General features: G+C 53.5%; 10 protein-coding genes across 10 annotated transcripts; 5 read left to right on the top strand and 5 right to left on the bottom strand.

Annotated features, from left to right (window-relative positions):
• Nucleotides 1-470: 470 nt before the first annotated feature.
• Nucleotides 471-2,152, top strand: ATEG_03350 (putative serine/threonine protein kinase; the record flags this gene model as incomplete). Its single annotated transcript, XM_001212528.1, has 2 exons — nucleotides 471-556; nucleotides 631-2,152. 2 exons carry the CDS (start codon nucleotides 471-473, stop codon nucleotides 2,150-2,152), a joined length of 1,608 nt encoding a protein of 535 aa, XP_001212528.1.
• Nucleotides 2,153-2,651: 499 nt separating this feature from the next.
• ATEG_03349 (uncharacterized protein) lies at nucleotides 2,652-3,253 on the bottom strand (the record flags this gene model as incomplete). The annotated part of the gene is made up of 2 exons (XM_001212527.1): nucleotides 2,652-3,145; nucleotides 3,190-3,253. 2 exons carry the CDS (start codon nucleotides 3,251-3,253, stop codon nucleotides 2,652-2,654), a joined length of 558 nt encoding a protein of 185 aa, XP_001212527.1.
• A 526-nt stretch (nucleotides 3,254-3,779) lies between these two features.
• On the bottom strand, nucleotides 3,780-5,156 carry ATEG_03348 (T6SS phospholipase effector Tle1-like catalytic domain-containing protein; the record flags this gene model as incomplete). The annotated part of the gene is made up of 3 exons (XM_001212526.1): nucleotides 3,780-3,823; nucleotides 3,976-4,899; nucleotides 5,012-5,156. The coding sequence occupies 3 exons, from the start codon at nucleotides 5,154-5,156 to the stop codon at nucleotides 3,780-3,782; spliced, it is 1,113 nt and encodes a 370-aa protein (XP_001212526.1).
• Nucleotides 5,157-6,159: 1,003 nt separating this feature from the next.
• ATEG_03347 (uncharacterized protein) lies at nucleotides 6,160-8,237 on the top strand (the record flags this gene model as incomplete). The annotated part of the gene is made up of 2 exons (XM_001212525.1): nucleotides 6,160-6,202; nucleotides 6,301-8,237. 2 exons carry the CDS (start codon nucleotides 6,160-6,162, stop codon nucleotides 8,235-8,237), a joined length of 1,980 nt encoding a protein of 659 aa, XP_001212525.1.
• A 1,034-nt stretch (nucleotides 8,238-9,271) lies between these two features.
• Nucleotides 9,272-10,171, top strand: ATEG_03346 (3,4-dihydroxy-2-butanone-4-phosphate synthase RIB3; the record flags this gene model as incomplete). The annotated part of the gene is made up of 3 exons (XM_001212524.1): nucleotides 9,272-9,329; nucleotides 9,459-9,576; nucleotides 9,649-10,171. The coding sequence occupies 3 exons, from the start codon at nucleotides 9,272-9,274 to the stop codon at nucleotides 10,169-10,171; spliced, it is 699 nt and encodes a 232-aa protein (XP_001212524.1).
• Nucleotides 10,172-10,608: 437 nt separating this feature from the next.
• ATEG_03345 (transcription factor TFIIE subunit TFA2) lies at nucleotides 10,609-11,499 on the bottom strand (the record flags this gene model as incomplete). The annotated part of the gene is made up of 1 exon (XM_001212523.1): nucleotides 10,609-11,499. The coding sequence occupies one exon, from the start codon at nucleotides 11,497-11,499 to the stop codon at nucleotides 10,609-10,611; it is 891 nt and encodes a 296-aa protein (XP_001212523.1).
• Nucleotides 11,500-12,200: 701 nt separating this feature from the next.
• ATEG_03344 (putative filament-forming protein (Tpr/p270)) lies at nucleotides 12,201-18,203 on the top strand (the record flags this gene model as incomplete). The annotated part of the gene is made up of 2 exons (XM_001212522.1): nucleotides 12,201-12,492; nucleotides 12,547-18,203. 2 exons carry the CDS (start codon nucleotides 12,201-12,203, stop codon nucleotides 18,201-18,203), a joined length of 5,949 nt encoding a protein of 1,982 aa, XP_001212522.1.
• A 1,364-nt stretch (nucleotides 18,204-19,567) lies between these two features.
• Nucleotides 19,568-20,275, bottom strand: ATEG_03343 (Mg-dependent acid phosphatase; the record flags this gene model as incomplete). The annotated part of the gene is made up of 2 exons (XM_001212521.1): nucleotides 19,568-20,024; nucleotides 20,082-20,275. 2 exons carry the CDS (start codon nucleotides 20,273-20,275, stop codon nucleotides 19,568-19,570), a joined length of 651 nt encoding a protein of 216 aa, XP_001212521.1.
• Nucleotides 20,276-20,539: 264 nt separating this feature from the next.
• ATEG_03342 (uncharacterized protein) lies at nucleotides 20,540-22,339 on the bottom strand (the record flags this gene model as incomplete). The annotated part of the gene is made up of 4 exons (XM_001212520.1): nucleotides 20,540-20,719; nucleotides 20,775-21,861; nucleotides 21,913-21,954; nucleotides 21,999-22,339. 4 exons carry the CDS (start codon nucleotides 22,337-22,339, stop codon nucleotides 20,540-20,542), a joined length of 1,650 nt encoding a protein of 549 aa, XP_001212520.1.
• An 860-nt stretch (nucleotides 22,340-23,199) lies between these two features.
• ATEG_03341 (uncharacterized protein) lies at nucleotides 23,200-27,239 on the top strand (the record flags this gene model as incomplete). Its single annotated transcript, XM_001212519.1, has 3 exons — nucleotides 23,200-23,566; nucleotides 23,690-27,099; nucleotides 27,210-27,239. The coding sequence occupies 3 exons, from the start codon at nucleotides 23,200-23,202 to the stop codon at nucleotides 27,237-27,239; spliced, it is 3,807 nt and encodes a 1,268-aa protein (XP_001212519.1).
• Nucleotides 27,240-27,933: the final 694 nt, after the last annotated feature.

Here is a 27,933-nt window from a genome sequence, read left to right as displayed (position 1 = left end):
CCGAGTAGAGCTAGCAAAATACTGCATTAATGTAGACAAGACTATTGATGACATTATTCTATGGAAAGTATTAACGATGCATGTCATCTTATTGTCGTACATTAGTGTTGTAGGTACATAAGGTGGATAGTACTTAGATTCTGAGAAAGCCTATCAACACCAAAAAGGCATATAATTAGAGAAAAATCACACGATACATTCATTCAATCCAATTCAGTATTAGTTAATAGCAATGTCAGATAATACCATTAAATAAAAGCAGAGCGAGTGTTCAGCCATTGTTCTCACGTAATCCACAACACATTTCCCAAACAGGATAAAGTGGTTTTCGCGTGCCGCGTTCCTCGTATCTCACCCTTGCCTCTTCATCGGCATCATGGATCGTCTTTCCCTGTCGTGACTCTACCTCAGTCTGTCCTCTGTATATAACCCTTCGCCAGTCTCCGTTGGATCCGCAGGGTCCGCTCGCCATGCACCACTCTCAGTTGGCCCCATTGCCCAACGACTTGCCTTTCCGCATCGTCTCCAAAACCATCGGCCAAGGAGCCTACGCTTGGTAAGTCTGATACTCCCTTTCTTGAGATCGCAACAACCGGAGTGAAATCCCACTGACCATCGCGTACGATACAGCATCAAGAAAGCCTGTCCCACCAGCTCCGATAACCCGGTCTTCGCCGTCAAGTTCATTCATAAGGAATACGCCGCGCGACATGGCAAGATCAGCGCTCGACAATTGCAGATGGAGGCCACCGTCCACAAACACATCGGCGACCACAACAACATCATATCATTCTTCCAGACCGGCGAGGACGGTGTGTGGCGGTGGATCGCCATGGAGCTGGCCGAGGGCGGGGATCTCTTTGACAAGATCGAGGCCGATGAGGGTGTGGGGGAGGATATCGCGCACGTGTACTTCTCCCAACTGGTCAGTGCAGTCGGATACATGCACTCGAAGGGAGTGGGCCATCGCGACATCAAGCCTGAGAACATGCTGTTGACGGCCGACGGGAATCTAAAAATTGCCGACTTTGGCTTGGCTACCTTGTTCGAATACAAGGGCGTTACCAAACTATCCACCACGTTCTGCGGCAGTCCCCCGTATATCGCCCCCGAGGTCATTTCGTGCAGTAGCAAGAACCAAGTCAAAGGATCGGGTTATCGACCAGATCTGGTGGACATCTGGTCCTGTGGGATTGTTCTCTTCGTCCTTCTGGCCGGAAACACGCCGTGGGACAGTCCCACAGAAAACAGCTACGAATTCCACGAGTATGTGGCGACCAATGCCCGGACGACTGATGAACTATGGCAGAAGCTGCCCGTGGCGACCTTATCGCTCCTACGTGGCATGCTGAACATTGATCCAAACAACCGCTTCTCGTTAGAGGACGTCCGCAGACACCCGTGGTACACGCGACAGAACAGATTCCTGTCGCCGGATGGAAAGCTGAGAGATTCTATCAACTTGGCCACCACCATGTTCGAATCCCTGCACATCGACTTCTCCCAAGATCCTCTCTCCCGACGGATCAAGGGCGGCAGCTTTGACGCGGGCAACATGGAGGTGGACAATGGCGACGATGACGGTGTCGAGCATCGCATCTCATCGACGCAGCCTGAGATGCCGCGAGGGGATATGTTGGTCGACTGGGACACACCGCATCTGTCTGATGTTTTCTCATCTACCCAACCTTTCACGAAGCCGTTCTCAGCAGACGATTCCCTCGTTGCCGATGCTCTGGAGGACGAACCATCCATGTCCCAATTCTCTCCTCATCCCTCTGTGCCGCTCAGTCGGACACAGAAAGCACAACGTTTCCGCGATATCGTTCCTTCCCGACCCATGACACGGTTTTTCTCGACATGGGAGCTGAAGCTTCTCGTTCCGCTGATCTGCGAAGCGCTTCACCGTCTTGGTGTGCCTGTTCCATCCATCCCCGCCGTCTCTGTAGGTGATACCTCTGCCATGGTTCGCATCGTGACGCGGGACGGGCGGATGTGCACGCTGCAAGGCAAAGTACTCATCGAATGCGTCTCCGAGGGGCTGTTTGAGATTGAATTCGTGAAAGTCAAGGGTGATCCGCTCGAATGGCGACGCTTCTTTAAAAAGGTCGCCGTTCTATGTAAGGACGCCGTTTACAAGCCTGACGTGTGATTCCGCATGCCTTTGATTTTTGTGTGCTTTACTTGCAATGTCCATTTATGTATGATTAATGTGATTTACGACGGTTGGGTTAGGAATTGGTTGGAGGAAAATGTAAATGTCCCATGTGAGCTTTCATTGCGTTCAGTATATGATAGACATCAACACATACATTCTCATATCACTCCGAACACCCTAAGAGCCTCCTGCAGCCTTCTTCAACCGCCTCATAATCTCATCCTCAGAAACCGGCAACGGCAGCACTTTCAACGCCGCATCCAACAATCCCCCCTCCACCTTATTAATCTCAAAATACCGACTATCCCAGATATAAACCAACTCCCCATGCCGCTCCGTCCCACAAAACAAAGACAAAACCCCCCTCGCAACAGCCTCCGGTTCCTGAACCCTCGCCCCAAGCCCCTCAACCACCTCTCTGGGCACCAGCCCCGTCGCCGTCCACGACGGCGCAACCGCATTCAGCCGCACACCGCACGATGCCACCGCCAGATCATCCGTCAACCCGCGCAGGATACCCCAGCACCCCATGCTTTGCAGTGGTGTAATCCGCCGCGCCGAAGTTCTGCATCGACGACGCCGACGCCGAGAGCACGATGCTCCGCTGCCCTGTGGCGCTGGGCTGCTCCTTGGACAGATAGTACACGCCCAGTCGCACCGTGCTGATCACGCTGAGCAGGTTGATCTCTATGGTGCTTAGCACCGGCGGCGCCAGGAGACCGTCATCGTCGAAGGTTTCTTCGAGGAAGTTACCGCGTGGCCCGATGCCGGCGTTTGCGAAGACGTGGTCGATGCGGCCAAAGCGCGCGTGGCCTTGGATGAAGAGGGCGCGGAGACTGGTCCAGTCGGTTACGTCAGTGTGGAGGAAGAAGAGCTCTCCGGTTGAGGGGGGTGAGTCCTTGGGTGGGTGGAGGTCTCCGGCGATTACTTTGGCGCCGTGCTGCAGGCAGAGCGTTGCGGTTGCTTTGCCGATGCCGGAGCTGCTGCCTGGGGTTGTTAGTATGAGATGGATGTGAGGGATGAGGACGAACCGGTGATCAGGACGACTTGGTCTTTGATATTGGGGAGTGTGTTGGGATTGATTTGGAGTTCCATGTTGATGGTGTTGTAGAGATACTCGGTCTGAGTCGGTATGGCAGAGAGGTTACTGCAGGGGAACGTACTTGCTAGCCCTTGTGGTCACCCTCTAATCTATATTACTTGTATAGTTTGCTGCCGAGGGACTCGGGACCTAGGCTGTGCGATGCGGGGTGATCGTCTCAAGTATGAGGAGTAGCATGTTGGATATCTTGAAACGAGCAGGATGTATGTCTGTCATTGTACTATGCGTGTATACATGACTTTATAAAGCGTCTTAGAAAGAAGACATACGCCACTCTAGTCGACCCTGGCCACCAGATCCCTCATATGGCGGGCCAATTTCCTAACATACAACTCTCTCACGGGATCCTCGGCGTGCGTGTCAACTACCCACTCGCCTATTCCCACTTCTTCAGGTGCTCGTCGAATACCCCGGCCCCCTCCACCAATGATCAGGTTCCCCGGACGATAATTTTTGTCTGCTTTCATCCGACGGATGGCCGAAACGTGGATCCACGCATCTAACGGTATATCACGCACTCTACCGCGATGCAATTTCCACCGGATCAACGCCCACCTGCCATCCTGTTGCAACTCAGCCCGGCGGATAGGGATATACTCCATAAGACGCCAGACCAGAACTGAGGGAACCGAGAAACCCTGGCCGAACTGCAGACGATCGTGCAGCCGGCCGGCCTCGCTGGAGCGCAAAAGGGCGGGGACGAATCTCATCTCACCCTCGTCTGGGTCACAGCCGTCAGTTGGTGCATCGTCCTCGATACACTTGAACTGATGCAATTTCTTCTCGTCGAAGTCGAGCCCAGCGCGCCGCGCCTCCTGGACCATCCAAACGAGCGGCGCATGGCTGAGCTGCCATTGCTCGCCTTCCACCTTTTGGAATCCACCGCCAATATCGGCATGACCCCCCGGGAACCAGACCTCTAACAGATCCACGTGCTCCGAATCATCATCTCTGGAAGACTTCGTGGTGGAAGTCTCGCCAGTAGGGGCTGGATGAGAGACACACTCTCCTGGCAAAACGCTGGCCTCCTCCTTCTGCTTCTCCGTCAGCGTCGTGTGCTCATACGGTTTCTTGCCTTTTCCCCGATTTTTCAGGTTCTCTCCCAGTAGAACGGGCTGGAACTTGACCCTACGTTCGTCAATGCTGACTGCATGTCGGGTTACCTGCGCGGTGGAGGTGATAATATTGTTGATCTCGAAATCCGCGACGCTGTTGACGGTGTCAAACAAGCCCAAGAACTTCACCTGCTGCACCGGACGACACAACGTCTCCCGGCACTGTCGCATAAAGTCGAATGCGCGTCTCTTCTCGGACGTGTTGTTGAAACGGGCTAGCTTCCACCTCGAAAAGGCCTCCCAAATAAACGGGATCATCTCCTCGTTGTCCGGACCGAGCAGACCGGTGTAGTCCAGCATCTCCGCGAGGAACCGCGCCGTATAGGCGCCGCGGGAGAACCCGAAGATGTAGATGTGACTATCAGACCGGCAGTGGCGCATGAGGAACCTGTATCCGCCGAGAACATGCTTGTCGAACGACTTTCCCAGGGCCTGGCTCAGCGTCTTGCTCTTACCGAGCCGACTGCTTTTCTTCAGTGTCGTGGCTGCCAGCGAGCCGGCGGTGATTTCAGTCCCGATTCCCGCTGCACGCGTTAGTCTTGGGCTGTTGTAGTAATCAGGGCTTCAAGTCGTACGTTGATAGTAAACCACTACATCATGTTAGCCGGCTCCAGCATATAAACACGGGAATCTCACGTTGGTGGTCCGACCGCGCTACCATCCGACAGATTCGTAGAACGTTTGTCTCCGTGCCATCTGCACGAAACGTATTCCCTGTCCCATCGAAACAGAGGACTATCTGCGATGGCGTGATTTTTGGAGTATCCTCGGATGCGGCCATTGTTGAAGGATGCAGAAGGTTTGAAAGCTGGCAGAGGGCAACCACTTATTTATTTTCCCACCCATCTCACGCTATCTGCATCTACTAAAGGGGTTCGCGCAGTTCATGCCTATCATTTCGTCTTCGGGACATACGTGCTCCAGTACATGTCGAAATAGGGCAGTGATTGGCTTCATGTTGTTTTTTTTTGCAGCGCCTAGTTAGGGAGTCCGCGTTGTGGGGCAGCTTGGTCAGGTTCACTTTGATGAAGATCGAAGATTGCGAGACGAACACCATGTTCTGTCTCCTGGGATTGCCAAATGCACGGTGACGATCAAGATTCTATCTGGGAGGTAGTTACTCCGTAGCCCTCGGCGGTCTGCGGATAGTATCCCATTTGTTTTTGACTGAATATCTTGAATATCTAGGGGCGATGTTCACTTTCAATCACCCTCTGCCACATCGCATGGTGTATATATATATCGCCTCCACAGGTATTAATAGACGAATATAGGGATTCATGTCTCTTTTGACTGACCTGACTTGAATATCTATTCAATCATATGAAGGAAAGATATATTATTAAGGTATGACAATAATAAAAGCGTAGAACTGCGAGGTATAAATAAACTCAGCTGCGGGCTGTTTGGACCCAGGGTCGGACAGTTTTGTGTATCTCTGTGCACGTTCTTAGTCATATATCCCAGAGCATGGATTGCCACATACACGCAGGTCATCCACGAGGAACTTCATCCCAACTTGGAATTATACCGAAATGTCTCCATAAGACACCCTTAATACGAGAACCACATCCAAGTTCTAGAACGTTCTCTCCATGTCTACCGTCAGCCTGGTTCACCCGGGCATTCTCTCCCAAGCGAACTGGTGCTGATCGCGGGGATGAAAATGGAGTCTGGATCCCGACGATCAATCCTCCTTATCCTCCCTGTCTTTCTTTAAAATTATTCTCAGCCAGACCTCATCCGCCCTTCATGCTGCCTCATCCGCCCGCACCGCTTCACTCATGGACAAACTCCCCGTAGAGATTCTTTCCAAAATCATTGACTGTAGGCGGTCTCGCCCACCCCCTCATTTCCGTCCCTTTCCAGAACATACCCCGCACTCCACCGTACGCAGAGAAGCTGACTTCCCTTTGGAACTGCAGATCTCAGCCCTCATGAAAAGGTCCAGCTGCAGTCCGTCTCGAAGCGATTCTTTAGTCTCACCCGGGACAATACTCTGTGGAGATTGCACTGCTACGAGGAATCATGGATCGCGGCCGAGAGACTGCGTCCGGCCATCTCGACCTCCGGGAGTCTGGTTACCAACTCGGCTGCGTCTCTTAGTTCTCTGGGACCGACGTCTCTACGCTCTCTGATCCAACCACAAGCGGAACGTCTGCGAAATGCACAGGCGGCGCTCAACTCGTCTTTTGGGGAACGGTCCCGCGCAGCCGCTGCGTGGGATCCATCTTATGAAGGGGAGGAAGTCGATTGGTATTCCGAATATATTGCGAGAAGCGCCCCGATTTCCTTCAGCTGGCTGCAACAACCGTTCACACCAGACCCTCAGAGCAAGAAGAGACACAATCGCGAAGTCAAAGGCCTTGGGTTGCTGAGAGATTGGAGCTCCTCCAGAGAAAACAAGGTGATTGCACCACTGGACGACGGGAGTGTCTGCATTTGGGATATCAACCATTCCCATTCTATTGGGTCGCAAACGACCAAAGGCAAAGTTCTCGGGACCAGTGAACCGGGAATCCTGATGACCGATATGTCCCGGAGGAGGACCAACGCTGCGTCGAAGACCCAGCTAGAGTTCATCAACCTGGGGGAATGTGTGAGCGTGGACTCGATGCGTCGGAGAGCATATCTAGCTGTGGGAAACATTCTCAACGAAGTCGATCTGGAAACACTTCGGGTCATCTCACAGCAACGCTATCCATGGTCCATATTTGCGCTGTCCCAAGAGACAGACTACTCCGTGCCATTGACGCTGGCTACGACCCTAAGTCTCCACATCTACGATGCTAGGATGACTGCAGTAGAAGAGGAGGCAGCCATCAACTTGCGCTGTGAAAAGCCGACAGTTAGTCTCGTTCCCGAGTCACAACTGTACGCACCACCAGACTCCCCGCTCCTACAACTACAGCCCAACGGGCAACCCCCGCACCGAATACGAAGCCCTGGTCCTTCGGAGCACTACGACAACTATGCACCGTTATTCCAGCCCGGGCCTCTTTCACTCCTACACCCACCCGCCCCGCATGTCAACGCGATTTTCCTCGCTGGCCGCTTCCCGAGCATATTGCAGTATGACCGGAGATTCTTCCCTCGATTACAAAGCACAATTCATTCTGGTGGGCGACTCTGCGGGCTTGCTGCAGCGCCAGCCCCGCGATTCCCGGTATTTTCGAGCTCGTCCTGGCCGGAGTCGCACCGGGTGGTGGCCTGCGGCGAGTATAAAGGCCGTGGCTCGCTCGAGATATACAAGCTTACGGCTTCCGGTGCTAGCCAAAACGAGCCATCGGATTGGTCATCTAGTCTGTCGACGGTGTATCAGAATCGGCAGAGCGCCGCCAGGTCGAAGGTACTGTCTGTCGAGTCACACGGTACCCGACTGGTCTATTCGGATGCCGATGGCAACATCAAGTGGGTGGAACGAGATGGGCGATCTGAAGTCCGTCGGTTCAATCTGAACACGCACAAACCACGTCCGAAACATAGAAGAGAATCTTACGGGTCAGACAACGACCACAACGATGACGGGCATTCTCTTTGGAACAGGCCATCCCGTGAAAACGATGAAGTGGCTCGCAAGATCCTCCCTACCGGTGGGAACCTCACAGGAGACGAGCTGCTCATCTGGACGGGTGAGCGCGTCGGACGCCTCAGGTTTGCTCATTCCACAAACGTGGAGGATCATGAAGATGATGACGACACTATGTCTATCGATGAGGACATGGATGAGGCCACACGCCAAGAGAGGCGACGAGCCAACCGCGACATGCAGCGACGGGACCGAGAATATACCTGGATGATGAGGAGGGAGCTCGCCCGACAGGCCGACGAGGTGCGCCGCATGGGCAATTTGGGTTTGTGAGGGCGTCTTGGGGATGTATCCAGCGAATGAACGTGGTTTAGGTACATATTGTCATATTGTGGCCAAGGGACACTCGAGAGAGCTAGATAGCGTTTCGATTGTTTGAACCTTTGCATGATATACTTTAATCTTATTTCTACACGTCGGAGTCTCTGTGAAGATTCGACCTGAAATCCAGACCGGCTTCTAACTGGGGCGTTGGTGGCACCTGTTCAGTACATGTGGCGGCGCCATTGGATCTGGCCAGTCCTACGTACCTACATACACGATGGACGCAAATCAGGGAGACTGAGCACTGAAAACTGTGTGAGAACAATGTTTTTGGAGAGCCGACCCGTCATGGATAAGCCTTTTGTCTTGTATACACCCCTGCGTCTGGGTCGGGGCGAACTGCCGATAAGTTGTGAATGTATTTGATGATTCCGTCCGCTAGCCTACAGTAACCCATAGGCCTCTCTCTCGTCCTGGATCTCTTCCTGAAGAAACCGATCTATAGGTATCGTCTCTCTCGGCCCGCAAACATCGGCAGGCCTCGGCGTCTCCCGCAGCATCAACCGCGGCCGACGCATGACTGGCTTCTGACAAACCATTAGTGACCATTAGTGAGCGCCCTTCCATTTCTTTCTGTCTTCTCCTTCTCCAGACCTCCCCCCAACTTCTTCACGTTTTCCTTTTCGGGCCCTTTATATCGCAAACTCCAATACCAAGGTTCAATTGTATCATTGACTGCGTCGGCTTCCATCAATACTCTTGTTCGAGGCACCCAATACCCCGGAACTGCAACGCCACCTCCGATCTTCCCCGCGGACGGACCGACCGAGTTTCAGATATTGCGTTCGTGACTCACGACAAATCAAGGACTCCTCTCTCAATACTTTCATTCAAGAGCGTCTCCTTGATATTCCAATTTCTCTCCGGTCCTTTCCTTTCGTCATCCAGCGCATATTTCCCAGTTTAACGACCGACTACCCATCCCATTCTGCCCCGCACGCACGAGGGGCAATTTTCGCACCGCTGTGCGTTCCTCACTCACAATGCCTTCCACCACGATCTCCCAATTCGACTCCATTGAGGACACAATAGAAGCGTTCAGTAAGTCGCATCCGCTTGCATTCTCTGCGTCGTCCGAGATTGTCACGTTATCTCCGCACGACGAGCGAATATTCCGAGCCTAATTCCGAGCGCACCAACACCCCATGCTAACGGCGCTCGCTCAACAAGAGAAGGGCGAATTCATCATCGTGCTAGACTCGCAGGACCGCGAAAATGAAGGCGACCTCATCATTGCCGCCGAGTCCATCACCGCCGCCCAGATGGCCTTTCTGGTCCGCTACACAAGGTGCGTACACTCGCCCATGCACATCCCCCCCCAATCCAGAGAACCCGGTCCTAACCACCAACAATTCTGCAGCGGCCTGATCTGCGCCCCCATCACCCCCGAAATCGCCACCCGTCTGCAGCTTCCGCAGATGGTCCTCGAGAACACCGACCCCAAGGGCACCGCCTACACCGTCTCAATCGACTCCAGCGACCCGTCCGTGACGACGGGCATCTCCGCGCAAGACCGCAGTCTGGCCTGCCGAACGCTCGCATCCCCCACCGCTCGCCCCGAGGACTTCCGACGACCGGGCCATATCATCCCGCTTCAGGCGCGCAGCGGCGGCGTGCGCGAACGCAAGGGACACACCGAGGCCGCCGTGGAGTTCTGTCGGTTGGCCGGGAAGGCGCCGGCGGGTGTCATTGCCGAGCTGGTGGAGGATGGCGAGATCGTCGAGGGCGTGCCGGAGATCCGCGGCGATAATGGTATGATGCGCCGGGATGCGTGTCTGCGGTTCGGGAAGAAATGGGGTATCAAGGTGTGCACGATTGAGGATTTGGTGGAGTATTTGGAGAAGACGGAGGGTCCGGCTCCGGTTACGAATGGGAAGCATTGAGGAATTGTTTTGGATTGCATGTGTCTTGCTTTTGGTTTTTTTACCATCTGTTCATATTTTGTATTCATGGTCTATATTTTGCGCGAATTTATGCCTCAAGATTTTAGGTAGAGATATATCTGGTGGATTCGAGATCACAATCAGAAAGAAACTCATAGGTTAGCGATTTCAATACTATCTTCCTGTGTATTCCGCATGTCCTACAGTTGGTGTATTGGGTATCTATCTTTTGATATATATTTTACAATGCGGCAAAGCATGCAAGCAGACCTCAGACAGGAAACCAAAGAGCAATCCCTGTATAACCACCGAACGCCATTGATGCAAATTTCAGGGAAACCGCCGGCAGACGTTAGAATCCAGTTCCAAACCGCGTAGTCAATCTGAAGACAGAACTGCGCATCATGCCAGCAACAAGGGAACGGAGGTCACCCGTCCTAGCGTTTTAGATGAGAGTAGTCCCTCAAAATGCCCATCATATGAGTATTAGTCGTCTTCCCGCTGCGACGAGGTTTCTTGACCTTCTTCTGCTCGACCTTGGGACGCGCCTTGACAACCTTGTTCTTGTTGGTGGGGGTGATACCCGCCTTCTCCAGCTCTTCCTTGACAGCCTGCGGATCAGGGACCTTGATCTTCTCCCAGATTTGGCGGAACTCCTCGTCGAAGTGCTGGTTGAGTGACGGGTCGTTGGCCCAAACCATCTTGGCATGGTCGTCCTTCTTGTTCCGGGTGACTAGAAGCTTCCCTTCCTTCTCCAATCGGTTGATTGTCTCCTCGACGTTGGGCCAGCCTTCACGCAGCTCGCGCACGCTCATCCCGGCGCCCGTCGACTGCGCCTGCAGTTTCTGGAGCAGTTGTTCGGCCGTGCGGATGTTATGCGGTGGGCGGAAGGCGAAGGTTCCTTCGCCGTTGGCGCCGCTGGGGTCGTACTGGACCTTCTCGTGCATCTGGAGGATGCTCCGCAACGCTTGCACATAGCCCTGATCATTGGCGCGGTGCTGAAGCGACAAATACGAGACGATGTCGGAGAACTTCAGCGGGACACCCTTCGACTTCATATGTTCGATCGCGAAGATGACCTGGGTCATGATATCCTTGCCGGTACCGGTGTTGGCCGGCTGCGAGTACACGATATCCGCATCGTGGCGTTTCCGCTTGACCTCACTGCCGGGAGTCGGGGTAGACGTAGACGATGGCACTTGCGAGCTGGTGGCGGAGGTGGTCGCCGTATTTGCGTTGTGTACGAACCGACGCTGCTGGGGCATTCGATTCGCATAGTCAACGACGCCCGCGTTGAAGCTCTTCAACTGTTGCTGGAGATGCGACATGATGGGCGAATATGTCGCGCAGACGACCGTGCAAATCGGAGCAGATGGCGTGGAGGGGAGGAGAAGGTGAGGATAGGTTAGTCAAATGAGGCGAGATGCGCTCACCAGAGCCAGAGGGAGCTCGAAGTGAGGCCGGGAAGACTCATACGAAGGTTAGAAAACAAAGGAAGAGATCAACAGGTAATAGACAAAGCACTCAGAAGGGGCGATGCGACAGAACAAAGCCGTCGACAGCCTGGATACAAAGATGAGGCGGAGTTGGAATCGCTCACGATGTGGTTCCGTGATCGACTCGAGTCGCCGTGGCCTAAGGCAGCTATGTATCACGTGATTTAATACAGCGCTAAACCGCGTTGGGTGAGCAGCCCAATCCCAGAGAGCGCATCCATCCTTTGAAGCCGCTCGTTCATTCACCCATCCATACTTCGCTCGACGAGGTTTTGTCTTCACCTTGCCTCTGTCGCCTACACCTTTCTTTCCTTCTTCTCTCATCCCGCCATGTTATATTCCTCCTCACAGCGTCGGATGCACAGGTTATAAGGAGTGTATATTACGCGCGGCGAACCTCGTCGCCTACTTACACTGGGAGCTATCTCCCCGAACAACATCCTTTGTCGTTCCCATACGCAACGCCCGCTTTCTCATCAGATTTATTCTTTCTTCGATAATTGGCTGCTTGTGGCAGCTTCTTGATAGCCATCATGGCTGCCACGACAATTGAGCTCCCCTACCTCGCGTCGCATTACTCCATCGCGGAGTCTTCGCTCTCCACTCTCACCCAAGCTCCGACGGTCGAATTAGTCAATCAGCTGCTCGAGGCGATCACCAAGAAGGCGCGAGAGTTTGATGATCTGAAGTCAGACAAACTTCGGGTTGAGGTGGAGCTCGAAAATGCTGTCCGAAGTAGTGACTCAAAGATCAAAGTCCTGAAGAGTTCGGTCGAAAAGGGCCATGCTGAGATGGAAGAAACCCGGAAGAAGCTCCACGAATCAGGTTTGTATTATGTCCAACCACACCTGGAGTAGGTACTTACGCGTCATCCTACAGAGAATGCCCGGTCGAAGCTAGAATCCGAAATCGCGACGCTCAAGTCGTCCTCCACCTCCAACGAATCCGAGTTTACCTCTTTGAAATCCCGTATCGCTTCCCTTGAAGCCTCCAACAGGGATACACTGGCGCTTCTGGAATCGAAGTCTGCCGCCTACGATAAGCTGGCGGAGGAACTGTCGACACAACACAAGAAAACCATCGATTTGAGACGGGAATTGTCCATTGCAGAACAGAAACTTCAGGCGTCCAATGCGGAATCTGCAAGTGCCCGGTTCCGCGAACAAAACCTGGAGCGGGACCTGGAACTCACGAAGAAGAACAATGAGTGGTTTGAGACGGAGTTGAAAACCAAGTCTACCGAGTATCTTCAGTTCCGCAAGGAGAAGAGCGCGCGGATCTCGGAGCTTCAGCGCGAGAATGAAGAGGCGCATGCAACAATTGAATCCCTGAAACGCAGTGAAAACGGCCTGAAGAGCCACTTGGCTGATCTCGAGAAGCGCTACGAAGACTCGTTGACGTCTATTCAACAACTCAAAGAGGAGGCCATCCAAACGGCCGAGTCGTTCAGAAATGAGCTTGACAGTGCGAACAGACTGGCCGAACTTCAAGGCAACGCCGCCGAGACCGCCAAGAAGCGCGTCCAGGAATGCCAATTGGCGTTGGAGAAAGCGAGGGACGATGCTGCGGAGGAAATCTCAAGACTTCGAGTGGAAATCGAAACAGAACATTCCGATAAAGAATCTGCGGAGCGACGCGTCGCTGAGCTCGAGCACACGATCAGCCAACTCGAATCCGAAGGATCTGCACGACCTATGAGCCCAGGCTTGAACGGGGGTCCCAGTACTCCCGTCCGTGCCGGAACCCCTGCTGGAACCTTCTCTCCCAGGGCATCTCGTGGTAAGGGTGGTCTTACTATTACGCAGATGTATACGGAGTATGATAAGATGCGGACCATGTTAGCCGCAGAGCAGAAGACCAGCCAAGAACTCCGCACCTGCTTGGACGAGATGGTCCAAGATTTGGAGGCCAGCAAGCCTGAGATAGATGAGCTACGGGCGGATCACGCACGGCTTGAGAACGCAGTGGTAGAGATGTCCAACATCCTGGAGACCGCCGGAAAAGAAAGGGACGAGGCAACAAAGGAAGCCAGGAAGTGGCAGGGCCAGGTGGAGGGATTGGTTCGTGAAGGAGATATCCTTCGGCAGCAACTACGTGATTTGAGCGCCCAGATCAAGGTATTGGTATTGGAAGTTGCAGTCTTGAAGGAAGGCGAAGAGAACTACGACCGGGAAGAGTTGGAAAAGATTGCTCGGAAGGAGATTGATGAGTCGGCTGCGGATCTCACTCCGACCGGACGATTCATCAGCCAGAATCTCATGGCTTTCAAGGATCTCCATGAGCTTCAGGAACAAAACATCACTCTCCGTCGCATGCTGAGAGAACTTGGCGACAAGATGGAGGGTGCCGAGGCCCGTGAGAAGGATGCCGTACGGCAGCAGGAGCAGGAGGAACTCAAGGAATTGCGGATTCGCGTGCAGACGTATCGTGACGAAATCGCCAACTTGGTTGCCCAGACGAAGAGCTATGTTAAGGAGCGCGACACTTTCCGGAGCATGTTAACTCGCCGACGCCAAACAATTGGGGATTCTTCTGCATTCTCCCAGTCGCTCCCGTTGGGTGCAGCTCCACCTGCCGCTACCGATGAGCGCGGAGACACTCCTGACTACGCTGAGTTGCTGCGCAAAGTGCAAGCCCACTTTGACAGTTTCCGCGAGGAATCCGCAACAGACCACTCAGCGCTTAAGCAACAAGTCAATGAACTCTCGCGTAAGAACAGCGAGTTGATGAGTGAAATTAGCCGCTCTAGCAGCCAGCTTGCAGCTGCCACGCAGCGAGCCGAACTGCTCCAGGGCAACTACAACCTCCTGAAGAACGACCATGGTGACCTTCAGAAGCGATTCAACTCTATCATGGAAAATGCTACGAGACAGGATCTGAAGACACAGCAAGTAGCTCAGGATCTGGTGGAATCCAAGATTCTCATTGAAAGCCTCCAGCGTGAAAATGCAAACTTGAAGGCGGAGAAGGATCTCTGGAAGAGTATTGAGAAGCGATTGAACGACGATGTCACTGCCTTGAGAAATGAGAGAAGCCGCCTTGACTCCCTTAACGCCAACCTGCAGACGATCTTGAACGAGCGCGAACACACAGACTCCGAGACGAAGCGCCGACTACAGACTAGTGTCGAATCTCTCGAGTCGGAGCTGCAGTCTACGAGACGCAAGCTGAACGATGAGGTCGAAGAGTCTAAGAAAGCTTCTCTCCGCAGAGAATATGAACACGAGCAGAGTCAGAAGCGGATTGATGATTTGGTAACCAGCTTGGGCGCAGTGAGAGAAGAGCTGGTGGCTGCGAAGACCACACGCGACCATCTGCAGACCAGAGTGGACGAACTCACTGTTGAACTCCGGAGTGCGGAGGAGCGCCTTCAGGTTGTCCAGTCCAGACCCAGTGTCTCTGCTGCTCCGGCTGAGATTCCTGCAACTACTGAAGAGGGATCTCAAGAGACCGGCTTGACCCGTGAACAAGAACTAGGAATCCAGGTCGCCGAGTTGAAACGTGACCTGGACCTAGCCAAGGGCGAGCTTGAGCATGCCAAGGAGCAGGTTGAGGACTACAAGTCTATCAGCCAGGACGCAGAGGAACGCCTGCAATCGGCTACTGAGACACACGATCTGTACCGGGAAGACACAGAGCGCTTGATCGAAGAAAAGGATAAGAGGATCCAGGACCTCGAGAAGCGTATCGAAGAGATTTCTTCTGAGCTCTCATCAACGAACAATGAGCTCAGCAGAATGCGTGACGAACAAAGCGAGGCATCTCGCCGCCTTGAAGAGCAGAAGTCCGAGTTGGAGGCAGAAATCAAACGACTGAAGGATGACAATGAGCGACATGTTGCTGCGGCACAATTCCACCAAGATGATCTGAAGGCGCAGGCAGAGATCGCGCAGAACGCACAGCAGAATTACGAGAGCGAACTGTTGAAGCACGCGGAAGCTGCACAGAATCTGCAAAATGTTCGCAACGAGGCCAACCAGTTGAAACTCGAAATTGTTGAGCTGCGTGCCCAAACCGAGACATCCAAGAGCGATCTCTCCAAAAAGGAGGAGAGTTGGAAGGAACTCAAGGAACGATACGAGACTGAGATCTCCGACCTGCAGAAGCGCCGCGAGGAAGTGCTTCACCAGAACTCCTTGCTCCACACCCAGCTTGAGAACATCACCAACCAAATTTCTGCGCTGCAGCGCGATCGCGCCAGCATTCCCGAGAACGAAGACGAGGAATCAACAGCCCCTAACCTCGAAAACCTCCAGGAGGTTATCAAATTCCTGCGCCGTGAGAAGGAGATTGTGGATGTTCAATACCATCTTTCTACACAAGAGAGCAAGCGTCTTCGCCAGCAACTCGAGTACACTCAGAGTCAGCTTGATGAAACTCGTCTCAAGCTCGAAGAGCAACGTCGTGCTGCTGCCGACAGCGAGCACACTGCGCTGAGCCACAACAAGTTGATGGAGACGCTGAACGAACTGAATGTGTTCCGAGAGAGCAGCGTCACTTTGCGCAACCAAGTCAAACAAGCTGAAACCGCTCTTACAGAGAAGTCTGCTCGTGTGGAAGAGCTTGAAAAGCAAATCGAGCCTTTGGAAACTCGCATCAGAGAACTTGAGAACGTGGTGGAAACGAAGGACGGCGAGATCCAGATCTTGCAAAAGGACCGTGACTTCTGGCAGAAGCGCACTCAGGATATTCTTCAGAAGTATGACCGTGTCGATCCGGCAGAGATGGAAGGACTAAAGGAGAAGCTTGAAACGTTGGAGAAGGAGCGGGATGAAGCTGTGTCGGCCCGCGACACGTTGCAAACGGAAGCTGCGGCGTTCCAAGAGAGACTGGCGGAACTGCGCGCCAGACTTACGGAACAATTCAAGGCCCGCTCAAAGGAGCTCACTGGCCGCATCAAGGACAAGCAGGCCGAGTTGACTGCTATGGCCCAGGAGAAGGATGTAATACAGGAGGAACTGAAGACAACCAAGGCAGAATTGGACCAGCTTAAGGCTAAGGTGGCAGAAAACCCGGTATCTTCTACTACTGAAGAAGCAGCTGTCTCGTCTGCGGTCAACTCGACTCCTGCATCGCAGTTCCCTGCACCCAACACCCAGGTGACTGCCCCAGCAGACGACGAAAAGATCCAGGCTCTCGAGGGCAAGGTGCAGCGTCTTGAAGCAGCCTTGGCCGAGAAGGATGCCGCCCTTGAAGCCAAGGATGCCGAGCTCGCGACCAAGATAAGTGAGCGCGTGGAGGAGCTGAAGCAATCTTTCAATGCCGAGATGAGCCAGGCGAAGACCTCCCATCAACAAGAAATCGAACGCTTGAAGGCTGGCCAACAGGGCGTCCCTCAGACGCCTGGAACGCCTGGCCCTAGGCCTGATCAACCTCCTGCCACTCCCGTGCAGGGAGGAATGGTGGAGCTGCCCGAGCTTTCTGAAACTCAAGTCAGAGAGCTTGTCAAGACGAACGACGTCATTCGGAATATTCTTCGCAACAACATCCGGAGTAAGGTCACCGCGGAGAAGGGGGAGCTTACGAAAGAATATGAGCAAAAACTCGCTCAGGAACGGGAGGCGCTCAAGAAGTGCGAGGAAGGTGTTGAAGAAAAGGTCAAGTCTGCAATTACATTATCAGAGAAAAAGACGGCAGTCAAGATCAGCATGCTCGAATCTCGGGGTCGGACTTCGCAAGCTAAGCTCGAAGTCGTGCAGAAAGCCGCTACTGAAACTCCTCAGAAGCCTGTTGTTGAAGTGTGGGAGGTAGTAAAAACCACGAAGGCTCCTCCCCAGGCGCCCAAGCCTACTCAGGTGGGGTCTCCTGCACTGGATGCAGCTCAATCAGCACCTGCAGCTCCTTCTCCGTCACCAGCTCCAGCGCCTCCTAATGGAGCTGCCGCTCAACCACAACAACAAGCTCAACAGGAGCAGCAACAACAACAACCAGTGGCTCCAACAACAGCGGAGACGCCATCGACCGTTGCTGCGCCGGCGCAACCTCAAGCTCAGTCTCAACCCCAGGGAGAACAGCAGCCACAGCAGCAAGCTCCCGCCGAGGCTCCGACAACGGCTCCGGCGGAGAATGCCAGTTCATCGACGGGGGATCAGAACAAACAAGCCCCAGCGTCCCTTCCCAACAAGCCCCCTGCAGGCTCCAACACGGGCGTCCTTAAAGCCTTGCAGTCCGGTCTTCCTGTTGCCAAAGGCGGTCGTCAGGCAGCTCGTGGCCAACAGGGCCAGCAACAGCAGCAAGGACAAGGCCAAGCACAACAGCAAGGCCAAAGCCAACGGGGATCGGGTCTCCCGAAGAGCCGTGGCGGCCGCGGGGGCCATGGGGGCCCTGGTCGAGGCGGTAACATGAATGTTCAAACGAACGTACCCCAAGGGCAGGGACAACAGAACAGCCCTGGTGGTGGCCGCAATCTGAACGCACAAGCTCGCCAATTCGTTCCTCATGGCAACAAACGTGCCCGTGAAGATGGGGGCGACGGCAATGAGGGCAACGCTGGTGGAAAGAGGATTAGAGGTGGAGGCCACACTCGGGGCTCGTGAAGATCTACGTCTTTGATTGCATGGTGGTTTTCGTTTCTGTTGCATTTTGCATTTTATATCTGAATATTATGTTCCATTGAAGGATTCTTGCAGTGTTTATGACATCCGGTGCACAGACTGCCTGGAAAGAAAAATCTACCTGTTCATTCCCTTTGTCTATGCGAATCATGTTTGTCTTTTCATTTTTACCAAGATCCAATTGGGTTCTGTAGAATAGCACTACATTCCGTGCCAATTAATGGTTTCCACTCAATCAAACATATACACACTGGGTATAAAACAGCAAGTCAATCTAATCGGCTCCAAACTCCACGCATTCAACCGTAACAAACTAAGCGAAACACAAGCTCAAAAGAATCATCTCCTCTTCGCGCCCCCAGCAGGAACCACCAACCGCGCCAAAGCCTCCCGCTCCTTGCGCAAGGCCATCAACCGCGCCTCCTCCACCACCCTCCCCTCAAGCGACTGCAGGCCCTGCGCCGTAGCCGTCGGCGAAGTCATGACCTTCTTCGCGCGGACCCGGCGTCTCTGTCCCAGCCCATTGATAACCCCAGGCACCCCCCAAACAACCATCCACTCCCTGATAGCCGTGTTCTCGGCGATCTCACACCCGGCGCAGATCTTCGAGTGCGCGCCGATCGACACGCGGCGGTGGATGGTGGCCAGGGCCTCGACGCACACGGCGGAATGGAGATGCGCGCCGGGGAGGATCGTCGTGGACGGTGCCACGCTCACGCCCGCAGAGAGCCGGATGGGGAGGCCGTCTGTCGCGGGATGGGACGCGGACCGCAGCGAGGCGGATGTGGACGTGGGCGTGGGCGCGGCGCCGATTGTGGCCTTTTCGCTGATGATGCAGTCGTCGCCGATGATCACAGGCCCTTCGTAGGAGTAGATGCGGGCGCGCGGGTGGATGACTGTGCCCGCGCCGATGGAGATGGGATGCGTGCCGTGGAAGATGGTTGTGTCGGCGATTGTGGCGGTTGGGTGTGCGGTGACCGGGGCGCGCGGGGTGGGCGACGGCGATGGGGAGGTGGATTGCGAGGAGGAGGCGGAGCGGGAGTAGTGCGTGGGCGGGGGTTTGAGGTGTTGGCTCTGTCTGGGATCCATTTTGTTCGAGCTGGGGTGCAATGCGGGTTGTTGCTGTGTGGAAAGTTGTGTAGAGGGTGATGTTGATGCGGAGTCGGAGTTGGATTTGGAGTCGCCGCTCTCCGCCTAGCGGTCTATTGGGCTGGACACGACCACCCTACAACCAGCAATGAACAGACCAGACGTCTAATTGTATTTGTTTCTATACGTTATATAAAGGGGTTGGCACCATCAAGGGGTATCTAAATCATAATCATCTAACAGCCATCTCCCGTCTATCAGTTCTTTTCCTCCTCTATCGGCCGTGGAGGCTTGATGCCATTTCTCTTCCGCCACGCCCACACACCTCGATCGACCTCATCCCGGGTCATCCCATCTCTGACCAGACAGAATGTAACGCCCAACTCAGTCTCCACGTTGCGATTGCGCGCCTCGTCATCGAAAAACAGCATGTCTTCGTATCGGATGCTACTGGCCTGCTGGATGCGGGCAAAATGCTGCGTCTTCGTGCCAGGGAAGATCTGGATATAATCGAAGTAGTCCAGGGCACGGGTGGACTTCGTATTTGTCGCTGGTTTGTCCGAGAAGGTAGGGATGATGTGGAGGCCCTTCAGCATGTCGCGCGCCAGATCCGGGGCGTGCGTTCGCGAGGCGAGGGCGAGGGGAATCGAACGCGATTTACAGGCGAGAATGATGGAGTGCACGGCTGGGTAGAAGGCGAAGGACTCGTTCCATCTGCAGTATGAAGGTGTGAGTGAGTGTATGGGGTTAGTAGAAGTGGGTGTGAGTTACCTGTCGGTGCAGCGGGTGTTGTTATCGCGCGGCTTGACGGGAGCGCTGACATGCGTGTCTACCCAAAAGGGCCAGAGAGTGTAGTCCAGGTCGAATGCGATCAGCTTGGGTAACGGGAGACCATCGTTGAAGGTTGCGGGGGCGTTGGAGGTATCCTCCAGCGTTTGGGTGTTTGTCCGTCGGGTGCGTAACATTGTCGAGGCTCCGTTAGGTCGATGTGAGCTTGGGACTGAGATCTGTCTTCCGAGGAAAAACAAGCTGTCGGAGCCGTGGTTGAGAGGGAACAGACTCAAGATGGCGATCTGATATGCGGGGGATTTCCTTTTGCCCCCCGATCACGTGTGGAAGGCTGCCCTAGATCCATCCAGTTGGACATACAGGAATAGTAGACGTTACAATCGATAAATACTGTGCAACACCCCTCCATTAATCTAGTTACGAGAATAAATCGACCCATTCTATTCCGATGCTCTCCTTTTCACCGTTCCGTTTCCTGCCTGTCCGATCAGCTCCGACAAATACTCAACCGCCGTCTTGTCAGGCTTGCACCGAGTACCATGTTCCGGAAGCTTGCCGCTATCAAAGTACTCCCGAACGGCCTGGATGGTGCAAGATGAAGGATGGTTCATGAAGCCATGCTACAATCAGGTTAGGAAACCTTTCAATCTCTGTGATAGTAATGTGAGCACTTACCCCGTGTCCCTCATGCACCACAAGCCTACTTGCCGTAAAGCCAGCAGATATTTCCCACGCGGTACTCAGTGGTGTAATAGGATCATACAGCCCGTTAACGAATAAGATAGGAAAGCTTGTGTTGGTATTCCTGAAACCACCCTCGTAACGTTCGGCCGCATCAAACCGCCATTGCGAGCAGGGCCACAGCTCCGGTGAGAACGCGTCGGCAAAGGAGCCTTGTGCCGTCTGAGCTTCCAGTAGACTGTACATATCTTCCGGTAAACTGGCGCGGAGCGTGGCATCTACACAGGCAATCCCGTGTAAGGCGTCGGTGCCCTCATTCCATTTGGGTGTGGATGGTGGTGGTCTTGCTGTCTCCCAAAGCGTGTAATTGCGGGCCAGCGCTGCTTGGATGATCTCCATGAGGCCTGGAAACTGATCTGGACGATAAAGGTTGGCGAATATGGCAAATTTGGCTTCCAGTAAAAGGTCCATGCCTCCAGGCTGCCACCAGGATGATACAGGGTAGCTATCGGGGAGAGTGATAGGGTTATCGATGAGCTCCTGGAATACTTCGGATAGCGCGTCCATAAGGTCTTGAGGGCTGGTCGACGAGCCTGAATAGTTTGCAAGGGGACACATCGAAGGGCCAGCATTGACACACTCATTAAAAAAATTCATGAGGGCAGCATCAGTCCCACGTGTAGCAGACAACCAATAACCGGAGTAGTAGTCTTCAGCGGGTAAATTGCTGTCGAGGAGCATGCGGCCAACGCGGTCGGGAAACATGGCGGCGAATGTCTGTCCAAGAACAGTGCTGTAGGATCGACCCCAGAAACGCAGGAGGCCATCTTCGTTGAGAGCATCAACGATTTTCAGCATATCCCGGGCCACAAATGCTGTGTTCACGAAACTTCCGGTGTCCTTCTGGCTTTCATAACAAGCGTCGGCCAATACACCGCCATCGTGCCATGCTTTGGACTTGAGTGTTTCCCAGAGGTCACCTTGTGGAAACGAAGTGGCGTTGCCTCGACGGAAGAGGCTTCCGGGGTTGGCAGCACCGCTTGGTACATCGCATACATACGGGATCGTCTTTCCCGTGCCACTGCGTATAATCTTAGAACACTCGGCTCGTCAGACGGGCTTGGAGGCTTACCGGGCATCGAACCCAATCACGTTGAAGTGACCACCAAATACACTGTTTTATCAGCAGAATTCATGGTTCGTATCACGACGACTTACTCGCGATAGGCCGGCCCTTTCTGCACGACTTCTTCCACTCCTGAAGATCCAGGTCCGCCTGGGTTGAAGATAACGCTGCCTTTGACAGGCTCCTCAGTCGCATTGACCTTAACCAGCTGGAGCATAATGGTTTTGCTGGAGGCTGAGTCGGTATAGTCGAGGGGCACTTCAAGCGTTGCGCAGTCAATGGGAACAGCTATGTTCTTCTGGACGTCCTCAGGAAAGCTGAGGTCGCAAGGTGCCCAGTTAAGTGGACTAGACGCTAAGGTATCTGTATTGCCATGGGACAATGCGCTCACGGGGCCCAACGGAGCCAGAAGCAATGCGAAACTAAGGAACATCATGAGAAGAGTGTTGAGATGGGACAGTTGAATGATGAACTCACATGCTGTCAGTAACAACCCTATATATAGATGGTGCACGCAGGCTGATCTACGCCAGAGATACCCGACAAAGTTATATCGCGACATCAGTACAATATTGTATAGTCATTCGAGGCATCCTGCATCACTGAGACTGGTCAAATGCGTCGGACAGATTGTATGGTCGATTGAGTTGAGGACGTGCTAGCCGGATCGGGATGCATGTCGCGCGGCTCATCTTCCACCTTTCTCTCAACACACACACACATCCATTTCATCCATCCTCCCCTTGCCAATGAGTTAATCAATATAAACCAGATGGCGCTGCGCCTTAATTTCGAGTCTCCGCTCACACAAGGCGGAGTTTCTTGGCCATTTTTACGTCCCGATCGGGTAGTGGACATGCTTTGGTACCAGCATGCTGAAGTCGGCGGTGGGAATCCTTGTTGCTTTGAAGATCCTCATTAAGACAGTTACTAATTTGCGGTACAGACAACTGGTTATCTTTTGAGCCCTTGAAAGTGTGATTTATTTCACTGGGCTTGAGCCCCAAGTCTAACCCTACCTACAGAGGATTATTGGTGACTATATTTAAGCCAGTGGACCTGGAGCAAGGCTGAGATGCGAGGGCCTTGGCCAGAGGGTCTGACAGAAGCTAAGGTGTCACCAAACCCCCGAAGGATTGGGGCCTTTCGTTAGCGCCAGGGCTGTGCAGCTCAGACGTGGCACATGTCAGACTTCTTCAAACTCCTGCCCTACTTCAGAAAAAGCCTCCGAACCAACACCACGCAGAGAGATACCTCTTGAATCCAAATGCATTGGAATAATCTTTAGTTAACATGGCAATATGGGATGTCGACAGTGCGAGGCCGACGAGCCAAACTCAACAGTCGTCGCCATTGTCCCTGCAAAGCCCCGCGTCATCAGAATACGAACAAGACAAGAATAACAACAAACATGTTCGGACTCGTTGGAAGAGAGTCTACGGAGAAATTGAACCAAAATTCAAAGAATGGACTCCACCAATGCTAAGAGCACCTACGCTCGTTCTTCTTGCTATTTTCTGCTTCGGGATGATTGCGGCTCTGGAAGCCTTCGACTATGCTACGCGCACCCATGTCCTATCGCCACAGGATGAAAATGCCTTCAATCTTGCCCGGTACATGCCAACACTCGGAGTAATCGCGATCGGATATGTATTCAAAGGTATAGTGGCCGACTTGAAGAAGATGACCCCATGGTCTAACATGACGGGGAAATGGACGACTGGGAAGGACTCTGTCTTGCTCGACTATGTCAATGACCTGGAAATCGTATCCGTGTTTGCAGCGCTGCGGAGGAAGCACTGGGTGATGTCGACAGGACTGATGGTCGCGTTCATCTGCGGAGCTTTGGTGCCTTTTGCCAACTCGTTGACATACATCAACCTCTTCGCCTCAAGAAACGTATCAGCCACATTCTTGCAAGCATCCAGCTTCAACTTTGATCAGCATCCTCTGGCAATGCCTGATGGCTCGCTCAATATTCCATGGAATTACACTGGCGCCTTACCATATGCCCGTGTCTACTCGGAGCAGCAAGGAAATAACCCTCCCGCCCTATGGACCACAGGGCCCTATGCGTTCGACCAGTTTACATTTCAAAATGAATCCGCATTGCCGAATGCTACCTTGACTGCCGATGTGAATTCGATTTCTGCGTCCCTGGATTGCCACCAGGTTCGGTATGATATGACGGGTGAGGACTACAAAATCTTCGTGGCTAATCCAGATGACCTCAAAAAAGCTGAATGTCCGGGACCAGTCGAAATGGTTTTTGGTACCAGGGCCATGCCAGGGTCTGCTTGGCTGAACGTGACCCAGTGTTCTGACAACGATGTGCGTCTAGCAGCGAGCTTTCTCTCCGGCGAAGGGGTCGTGCCCGACATCCTGAACTACTCCGACAAATTGGTGGTTACGGGGTTGCTCTGCTCGCCGCGCTTTCTTTCCCAGCAAATCAGCCTTTCGGTCAACGCAACGACCAACGAGATCACTGCCTTCTCGCCTACATCCGAGCCGCAGAACTTGGATATCAAGACCTCTACTGAAGCTCTCGCGGTCTATTTGTTGAACCCTTTAGATACTACAACGCAGAGCCGATTCGGACAAGGCACACGCGGCGGTCCATTTGATGCTACTGCGAAGCCTATAGCGAATATCGGGAATATATCTGCTGCGGCTGCGAACCTTTTAGGCTCAGCAGACGGTGTGTTATTAGACGTGTTCATGAGCCAAATACTGGACCTCGCATCTGCAGACGACACCAATAATCTTGACCAGCTTCAAGCCAAAGTAACGGATTTGGCAAGCAGAATATGGGCGGAACTGATCAGCTTTTTGGCGAGGACAGAAACGTCAAGGCCTTTATCGGGAACGGTGACCATCACGGAGCCGAGAGTTCTTCTACGAGAGTTCGCTCTAAGAGCCTTTGAAGCTCTGTTAGCAGTTATAGGTATCTTTACGGTTGTCTTTATGGTCGCACTCCGGCCAAGAACTGTCCTCAACCAGGATCCAGGTCCATTGGGAGCTGCCGCCGCCATCCTTTCTACTTCAGACAGGCGTACCGAAACACAAATGGCGAAAGAAGCCATAACATCAGAGCGGTCAATGTACACAATGCTCCAGCATGCCCAGTTTAGACTTCAGAAGAACGAAGATGGAGGCTATGGAGTCACGATGATTCCCATCCAGGAGCAAGACAACGTCGAACTAGTAGCCCTCGATTCTCGGAAGCTTGGGCAAGTGGAATACCTGGCCGCATCAAGCGGTCAGGACATGGAATCGGCATCAAGAGGGAGCAATGTGTCCAAGGGTTGGAGGCCAATCCCCCTACGTCTTCCATCCAAGATTGCTCTGCCGCTAGCAATCGTAGCGGTGATGATAGCTCTCGCAATAATGCTGTGGCAGTCAAACAAATTGAATGGCATCTGCAGAGACACGCAGGCTTCATCAACCGCTTTGACCCTTGTCACGTCGGCTCTTCTCGTCCTCCTCGGATATTGCTGTGCTGGTGTAGACGCAGCTGCCCAGTCATTAGCCCCGTTCAACGTCATGCGGAAAAGGCCGAATCAGCAAAGTCTATTCACGGATGACCTATCGTTCATCGGCCGCTTCGCCGCGCTCGGATCGAGGAGAGTCAGCATCGCCTTGTTTGCATCGGCCGCGTATCTGGTTATCATTCCTGCACTGAAGCTTGTGGCTGCCGGCCTCTACTCTCCAGTTCCTACACAGGCTACGGAATGGGTGGACATAACCGTGGACGCCAGCCTCGTCACAAACCTCGAAAAAACTTTCAACAACCCATACCCAACTGATAGCGTCAAAACAGCATGTCAGTTCACAGAGTGGGAAAGCATACCCCAATTCGATCTCCCATCGAGGTCTGGCATCATTGGAAACCTTGTATTGAGCAACATGACCGCGATTTTGGACCGTCCAGAGAACAGTGTCCTATCAGGGGGGTCAATTGAAGCTCGCGTCCCTGCCATTGCGATCGATATCCAGTGCGAGACCATCTCCAGCGATAACTTCAACATATCCATAAAACGAAGCGACGCAATCACGACACCTCACCCGAAGAACTATACATTTGGGTGGTACTGTGCAACGGACGAATGTCGCCATGTCTATAACACGACCTACCAGATGACCTATCTGCAGACTTACGACTACTACCCGTCCATCCCGTATTATGTCGGCGGCACTGGAATGACTGGGGCAGATCCTTTCTACGGACTATCGCAGATGACAGTTGATGTGCCTTATTGGATTTTCCTGGTGGATTATTCATCTCTTGGGGGCTCGCTCTCGTCCTTCCACAACATGACCCCGATCAGTAACGAGACGATCACATGGGGAAAGTCAGACACGTTCAACGTCTCATTACCAAGAACCATAGGGACATATTGCACAAACAATCTGAGTGTCGTTCATGTGAATACCACTTTCACCAGGCCCACCCAGGTCGAGATCGGCGGAGGAATGGAACGACTCCCCTGGAGACCTATGTCCGTCGACACCAGCTCGATCGTCTATGAAAGACCCTACCCCAAACTGAAGCCTTACTACTTCGCTCCTCCGTTTCTACAGGCAAACCAATACATACAAGACAATGACAATCTCGACGGAAAGCTAGTAGGAGATTCCCTCTGGCCAAGCCGCGGAAGCAGCAAGAACATGTTCGAGCTACTCGCGTCAGACGCTCAAAACCGGGTTGGGAACCTGTCTCACCTGCTCGACCCGGAGGGCCTGGCCGATTCGGCTCGGCATGTTTACACCCAGTACGCAGCCCAGCTGCTCACGGAGCTTCGCTCCGCCACTGCCAATGCAACCCTATCGACAGGGAACCAGACCGTAGCGGCGACCCTGACATATCCACAGCCTCGCATGCGACAGGATGCTCGTGCAACATACGTGATCGAGGCACTTTTAGCGGCCGTGATTTGCTCTATTCTCCTGATTTTCCAGCAGTTCCCCAGCAAAGGCATCATACCGAAGCCCCCAGGCTCTATCGCAGCTCGATTCTCTCTTCTAGCAAACAGTAACCTTGTCGGGCAGATGCGGCAGGCGCAGGTGACTGACCTGAGAGAGGTGCGGAAATGGGGAGAGCCCGCCGCCCTGGGCTGGTGGCAGACTAGCTTGCCCGCAGACTCTGGCGATAACGCATCTCTCTGGCGATGGGGAATTGACGTTGGACGGGATGTAGTGCTACGTAGCTGGGAGAAGCCTCCGCCGGGGTCCTCGGCGCCGTCTGCACCGCAAATACCGCTCCTCCACTTGCCCCAAGAAGACATACTACCACTTACTGCGAGTTCACGGAGGAGTTCAGTCAGCAGTCTTGATGATGTTCATGACAGGAGAGGGCACCATGGCGAGAGTGATGTTTAGCATTGTAGGTAATAATGGTGATCGTGAGCTAGTCGTAAATAACCTACTTCATAACTCCTATGGGTCTGGCAATCACCGGCAATGTAGTGATGCTTGAAATCGGGCAAAAGGAGGCGCTGAGGTTGTCCATCCATGGTTGGGCTCCATGAGAGATACCAACGACCAGGTTCAGGAGTCCACTCGGCCGGTGGTCGACAGAATTCAGCTCTCAAATGGGAGAAAATAAGGCTCATAATCACCATTTCCATCCGGAATGTCGAGAATGTCCAGGGCCCCATCGGGCCAGTAAACCCCCTTTCCCTCAAAGTAGATGGAGCCACTATCTTCGTCGTGTAGAAACAGGCGGTAGGGTGGAGTGGTCCACTGGTCTAAGAACGCGACATCGGAAAACTGCAGCCCGAGATACTTTCGAAAAATGAACTGGAAAATCTGGAGTACAGGTCGGGGTGTAGGCAAAGCGAGGCGGTAGTGGGAGGGCTGGCCCGAGCATGAATACAATTCGAATAGGATCGACTCGAGAAATGGATAGTAGGGGGCGTTGGGCATTGTCAGATCCAGTGTTGTTTTGAGGAGGGCCGTATTGTGTGAAGCTTTGGCATCGGCTGGCATCGAGACCTCTTCCGGGTAAAACTTGTCCAAGAGCAGAAC

Source organism: Aspergillus terreus, genomic scaffold (assembly GCF_000149615.1).
Source record: "Aspergillus terreus NIH2624 scaffold_4 genomic scaffold, whole genome shotgun sequence".
NCBI lineage: Eukaryota > Fungi > Ascomycota > Eurotiomycetes > Eurotiales > Aspergillaceae > Aspergillus > Aspergillus terreus.
The sequence above is the reverse complement of the archived record's forward strand: the minus strand, read 5'-3'. Positions and strand labels throughout refer to the sequence as shown.